Here is a 6,386-nt window from a genome sequence, read left to right as displayed (position 1 = left end):
TCTCCACCCGTGCCAGCTCCGTGCCCCGCAGCCATGAGGAGGCCAGCAAGAGCCTGCGGAAAACCACTTCGCTCATCACCAGCAATGTGGCCTCAGGGGCTGCCCGCAGGTAACACCTCTCCTGAACGCCCTCGTGTTCACGGCAGTGGCGTCTGATGTGGTGTGGATGGCAGCGTGGGGGTGGGATGCCAGGGAAAGGGGAGAGGCGCTAGGAAAGGGGGTGTCCTTGGTGTGTAGAGTGGGTGAAATCCTCCTGGGGTGACGATGAACAAAGACCTCCCCTCTCAAATGCTGGGCATGTTTTGTGCCCCTCGTCTCAGCTCTGGGCCACCCTTTCTGCCCCCTCGCTGTTGCAGGGCTGGCTGGGATGAGCCACGTGAGGAGCTGAGATGGCATTTGCAGGATGCAAGGGGATGTTGGCTCCTGTACTGGGTGGGCTGCAGGGTACCCAGCTGTGCCAGCGGGATGCAGGGCATCTGGGCTCAGAGCAGGCTGCATCGTCCTGCCCTGCCCCGGCGGGTGTCTGGGTGCGAGGCGGTGGGAGGAAGGAAGGGTGGACAATCCCTGGTGCAGAGGGGATTAACCCATTTCCCACTGCCCATATGGCCAGGCCTCAGCAGCCCCGGAGGGCCGAAGAGCCCTGCTGCGCTGGCAATGGCTCCTGCTCTACTCCCGGCCCCGTCTCACAACCGGGAGAGCAGGATTTGGTCTGCCAGCACAGCTGGGGAATCCTCCCGGGAGGGACCGCGCTGTCACAGGCATGCCCCGAGCTATGCCCCTGCTTCCAGCTGGTATCTCCAGGGTACCAGGCTGCAGCCCACCTTCCTGCCAGGATTATTTTTGCTGTGACATGTCCAAAATCCAGTTCCAGCAGTTTTTCCAGCACAGGGTCAGTCCCTACAACAGGCTTTCTTGTTGTAAATTAAGTCGGTGATGTTGCCTTCCCCCAGCTCCCTGCGGGGAACAACTCCCAGCTCCAATCAGCCTCCCAGCAGGGAGATTTCCTACTGCTCCTTCCAAACTTTCCCAACTGAATTTAATTTCTCTCTCATTAGCCTACGAGATCTTTGCCCCCTAAAACACATGGTCTCTCTTGTTCTATGTAATATATAAGCTATATCCCATATTCCACTTTAAAAACACAGATTTGAAGGACTGGATGGTGGGTTTATGAATTCAGGAATTAATGCAGAGCCAGAGGCCATGCTTAGGGGCAGAGCGGCATCTCCTCCTGCCTCCAGAGCATCCGGATCCCCCCAGCCCTCCCCAAGGTTTTCTCTGGACCATTTCTAGCCCCCCCGGATCACTCCCCACCCCAGCACCCCGGGCTCGCACGGGCAGGCTGCAGGCAGGAGATGCTGGCGGTGCCGGCAGGGCCATTCCGGGACACCAAACCGGCACTCACCTTCCCTCCATCACCTCTGCCTGTGGGCAGGGCACGTTTTGGGGGCTCCCGTTTGAAAGACACTTTGGTATCAAAGGGAACCTTGTGGGGAGCATCAAGGGCTTGGGCACTCAGGAGACACCCGGGCTGTTGGGGCTTTGGAGGGGCTGGGAAAGGAAACAAGAACCAAATATTGGGCTCCAATTTCACCTTTGGTTTTTTTTCACGTGCAGAACTGTGCGAGTTTATAAAGGCAACAGAAGCTTCGGCTTCACGCTACGAGGCCATGCCCCAGTGTGGATCGAGTCTGTTCTGCCAGGTAAGAAAACCTCCAGCCACAACAAAATCACTTATTTATCAATGGGCTGAACTCAAAATTTTAAGTGCCTGCTGTTTGCTAGAAAATAGCAAAAGGGACTTCCACAAGGCTCAGTGATGGAGTTTCCCGAGTTGAATAACTAACGTCTTTGGCAGTATTTAGTTTGGCTTTGCGCACTCCGCGTTTTCAAAGGAGGAAGATGCCTGTGTTCAGTGAACAGCCTGAAATCACACCTGCGTTCCCAGCACAAGCTGGGCGCTGGCATCACTGTGCCCGGTGAATGGCCCCAGCCCACCCAGATCATCCAGCTGCAGCGGGTACCCTGCCCTGGGGGGGCACAGCTGGGCACAGCGCAGCCGGAGAGCTGGGACCCCATCCCTGTAAGCACGGTTTTGCCAGCTAAAGCCCCTCTCCTTCGCTGTGCCTTCAGGGAGCCCTGCTGAGAAGGCTGCTCTCAAAGCTGGGGACCGGATCCTGTTCCTCAACGGCCTGGACATGAGGTAAGAGGCTCTTCAGAAGACCTGGGCCAAGGGGGCCTTGGGGGTGGTGGGTGGCCAAGCACACGCGTGTTGCCTTGTGCAACAGAAAGGAGAGCGGGTCATCCTCGAGAGCTGTCTGTGAGGTGCACGAGGGGGTTTGCCCCATATAGACATCCCTTTAATATTCTTTTACAAAAACTGGCCCCAAGAGTAGTATTTCAGCTCCATCCCTGCTCCTCCTCTGACTTCTCTGGGCAAACAACCACATCCCATGGACGGCACACACTGTGTAGAACTGATGTCCTGACCGCAGCCCACCCGCAGACCCTGACGTGAGCCACCAAGAGTTAAGTTGTACGTGTTCAACACCTGGGGCTCTGCTTTGGGAAGGAGCAGAGCACCAGCCAGCCCACAAATCACTCCCAGAATGGGATCATAAGCAATGGGCAATTGCATTTCCACCCAGAAGTTAATTCTTCTATATCTTAGTTGCATACAAGAAAAGCAATCAAAGCAGAGCTGAGCGTGCACCTCGCCAGCGCAGCGGCAGCAGCCCCTATTTCCTCGGGTTGGTCTTTCTGGACAAAAAGGAAGAGCAAAGGGTTAGAAGAGGCTACACGATAAGAGCGAGTGATGAATATTTAAAGGTTAAACATCTGATGCTGCCTCTGTCAGTGCCCAGGTTCTTACGTTTCAGCTGATCCAGCAAACTGTTGGCTGATGCAGCATTGCCAGAAAATAGAGGAGACCAAGTTGAAGATTGTCCTTGGAGCCCGCGTTTTGGCAGGTGCTCTCCCAGGCCGGCCTGTACCCTTCTCCAAGGGCACACCAAGATTTTTTTTGCCTACAAAAATGCATTTTACATCCACCTTGCGTTTTCTTTTCATGCAGAATTAGGACAGGCAAGGAGAGACCCGCAGCACTTTATCGTTTAAATGAAAATTTCATCTGGGTCTGAGCATAGCTTAAAGCAACGCTGGCTTCGTTTGCCGCAGGAGCTCTGCCGGGCGCTCGCAGGCATGCCCTGCGGTTATTCCTCGCTGCGGGTACAGCGGAGAGCCCAGCTGCAGGGTGCGATTCAGGCTCTCCCTCGGGGATGCTCTTTTCGGTGCAGCACAGATAAAACCAAGCAAAGCTTGAGAGCGCAGGGGAATCGCAGCGGGGCCCAACACCGCCTGGCTCCGAGCAGCAAGATGAGGCTTTTTGCAAGATAAACGGAGGCAGCTGCAAACTCCATTCCAGGGCTGCTCTCCCGCAGTGCTGCCCGCAGGCAGCACCTCTGACCCGGGCTCTCCTCCGCCCCGCAGGAACTGCTCCCACGACAAGGTGGTGTCGATGCTGCAGGGCAGCGGGGCGATGCCCACCTTGGTGGTGGAAGAGGGGATCGTCAACTTCTCCAATGGTAAGAGCGTGGGGAGGAGAGGGTCTGGAGCGGCAGAAACTCCGTGCCGGTTCCCAAATTCCCCGGGCAGGAGGGAACTGCCAAATACCTTCCATAGGCTCAGCAGGTTTAACGCGCTGTCCGGAGGGCTGCTCCTCCCGCCGGGGCACACGGCTGCCCGCTTTCTGGGCTCAGGCTTAATCTCAGGCTTGGCTGCTCTCCAGAGGGTTCATCCTACTGTATGATTGTCCTTGCCAATGTCCTTTACGTGGAGTCTGTGCCATGTACTTGACCGAAGTAATCCAACCCTGCGCATCCATGGTCGCTGTGCAAATCCCACAGTTGTGTACGGAGCGTGCTGTTCAGAGTAACTGCTGCTGTTATGAATAATTTAGTTTGCTGCTGGTGAGCGAGTCAGTGGGAGATGAAGGTGTCTGGGGCGATGCGGGTGGCTGTCAGCAGGATTTCAGCGGAGGGGCAGGACCACAGCCCAGGGCAGAGCACGGTCACCGCTGCGTTTCCAAAGCTGGTCGAAGGCAGGAGGGTCAGTGTGTTATTGGGGTGCTGCTCTGCAATGCAGAGGCCCAGAAATTAGGGACTGGTTCTTCCCTCTAGAGCGGCAGTGGGCAGTCCTGAGCTTCGCATTAGGAGCTCTGTGATACCAACTCATTTGCACGTGCGCTAGAAACAAAACTGAGCACCTCGCTACTTCACAGGACAGAGCCAGCGGCACTCAAACTGCTCCACCCGCCCCCAAAAGAAACCAAAAAAAAAGATGGAAATTTTTGCTCCCACTGTCTTGGCCATGTTCTTATGTGGATAAGTGCATCACGCAGTCTTGGTCAGGTCCCTTCTCCCAGCTGTGTGCGTTGCCCTGCGCTCACTGCAGAGGCGGCACAGGGACCAGCACAGATGAGCGTGTCAAAGCAAATGACCTCCCTCAGTTCACTCACAGGCAACCCTTGGCTGATGCTGCTTTTGAAGGCAATGATTATCATGAAGTGCTTTGAAACTCAAGCTGAGGCTTTAGAAAGCCAGAGAAGGAATACCGGCTGCATGCGTTCACAGAAAGCGTGGAGGCAGCGTGGTTGAAGAGCTAGATCCCAGCGAGCATCCCAGTCAAAACCCCCCTGCTCAGATCCAGCAGGTCCCCGGACCCACTGGAGCAGCCATGAGCTCCAGAGGGTGGGAGGAAGGCAGGGCAGTCACAGCTCCAGATGAGCCATTTCACCTTGTCAATCTGTTTTGTGTTTGGTTTTTCCTTCCTGCAGCAACAATGTCTGTATTAGCACATCAGGATTCGTATTTCTATGGGGCTGAGACTCCCACGCTCTGAGGTCTCCCTTATCCGAGACCTTTAAGCTGGAAGACCAGGGGGTAGAGCCCAGGGGTGTGTAAGTGGTTTGGGCTGCAGACAGGGACTGGGGGACCTGTATCAGCCCAAAGCCACTGCTCAGGAAGACCCCAGGGAGGGTGAGGGGAGCCCTGCGGGCTCTGCCCGCTGCGGTCGGAGGGGAAGCCGAGGCAGGAGGCGGAGGACTGGCAGATGCAGCTTCCCAGCAGCCCAGCTCTGCCCCTGGTTGGGCTCACGCTACCCCGCGGGGCCGCACGGCCACGTCCTCGTCCTGCGTCTCCTCTCGCTCCTGCCCAGGAGGTTGGACCGTCCCCAGCCCACTGAACAAGCCCCTGTGGTGTTCGGCTCCAGCAGCCCCGGCTGTCCCCAGGACTGACCCCTGGTTTCGGGACAAGCCTTTTAACTCATGGTTAAGACCCTTTGTCTGTTGAATTTTCTTTTTTCTTTCTACCTGCGCCTTGCAGACTCTGACTCTGCTGACTCCCCGAGCACCTCCTCCGCCCTCACCTCCCTGCAGTGGGTTGCAGAGATTCTCCCTTCTAGCATCAAGATTCAAGGAAGGACTTTCACCCAGCAGCTGGAGCACCTGCTGACTCCACCTGAGCGTTACACCATCTGCAAAGCACTGGAAGGCTTCTTCCAACATCGGTAACTTGTTAGCAGCTCCATTCCTCTAACGCCGGTACCCGGCCTGGTAGCGATGCCCATGTCAGAGGCGGTCTCCAAGCAGAAGGCAGAGCTCGGCTGTGGGGCTGTCAGCACTGAGCTCGGCTGTGAGCGTGTGCTCCCATTTTTCCCCGTGCGTGTCCGCAGGGCACAAGCCCATCTCTCACCAGGTGTCGTGCCTGAGGACAGGCCAGACTCTTTAGCTTTTGAGGTTAATTTGGTCACGACTTAATCCCTCATAAAGTGACCTTGGTCCCCCACAGTGCGGGCTCTCTTGCTGTCTGGCTGTCTCCGATAGCCACAGATCCTGTTCCACCTCTTTCAGTAAATCTCACCACATTTCATCCTTGTCTTTTCACTCTTCTCAGCATCTTGGCTGCAGCCCAGGAATGGCTGTGGCTGGCAGAGCCCTCATCCTGCCACGGAGCACATCCTCCCTGCCCTGCAGCAAGGGTCAAAACTGATCCCCTGGCAGACTCGACACCTTCAATAGCGACCTTGTTTTCTGCCCTTGATCTTTAACCTTTCCACACCAGGTGGATAGGCCATCCCTCTGGGTGCTGGGCGATGCTTGCTGCCTCTTCCCGCGGCTGCTGAGCCGACCGAGCCGGGCTGCCCGGCTGCTCCTTGGGAGTCGGGTCCCACACGGGCTGCGGATGCACTGGCCAGGGCCAGGCAGGGTCCTGCTGCAATGGTGCAGCAGCCTCAGTTCAACAATGAAATGCAGTAAAGCCCTTAGTATTTAGGTTACTGATGGTAAGAGAGAGCAGAACTACCCAGTACAAAGCACTGGCATTGCCCCT

The 6,386-nt window shown here is 56.5% G+C and overlaps 1 protein-coding gene across 1 annotated transcript in view; it reads left to right on the top strand.

Moving 5' to 3' along the window:
* GRID2IP (glutamate receptor, ionotropic, delta 2 (Grid2) interacting protein) overlaps window positions 1-6,386 on the top strand; it is a gene marked incomplete at both ends in the record, with an annotated part of 14,281 nt that overhangs the window by 173 nt on the left and 7,722 nt on the right. Inside the window, 5 exons of the mRNA XM_009700489.1 lie at window positions 1-109; window positions 1,618-1,703; window positions 2,134-2,203; window positions 3,490-3,584; window positions 5,382-5,565. The exon at window positions 1-109 is cut by the window's left edge and continues 173 nt beyond it. Of these exons, the coding sequence (XP_009698791.1) occupies window positions 1-109; window positions 1,618-1,703; window positions 2,134-2,203; window positions 3,490-3,584; window positions 5,382-5,565 (544 nt within the window). The remainder of the gene's footprint in view (window positions 110-1,617; window positions 1,704-2,133; window positions 2,204-3,489; window positions 3,585-5,381; window positions 5,566-6,386) is intronic.

The sequence above is a fragment of the Cariama cristata genome, unplaced genomic scaffold (assembly GCF_000690535.1).
Source record: "Cariama cristata isolate BGI_N322 unplaced genomic scaffold, ASM69053v1 scaffold25955, whole genome shotgun sequence".
Lineage (NCBI taxonomy): Eukaryota > Metazoa > Chordata > Aves > Cariamiformes > Cariamidae > Cariama > Cariama cristata.
The sequence above is the reverse complement of the archived record's forward strand: the minus strand, read 5'-3'. Positions and strand labels throughout refer to the sequence as shown.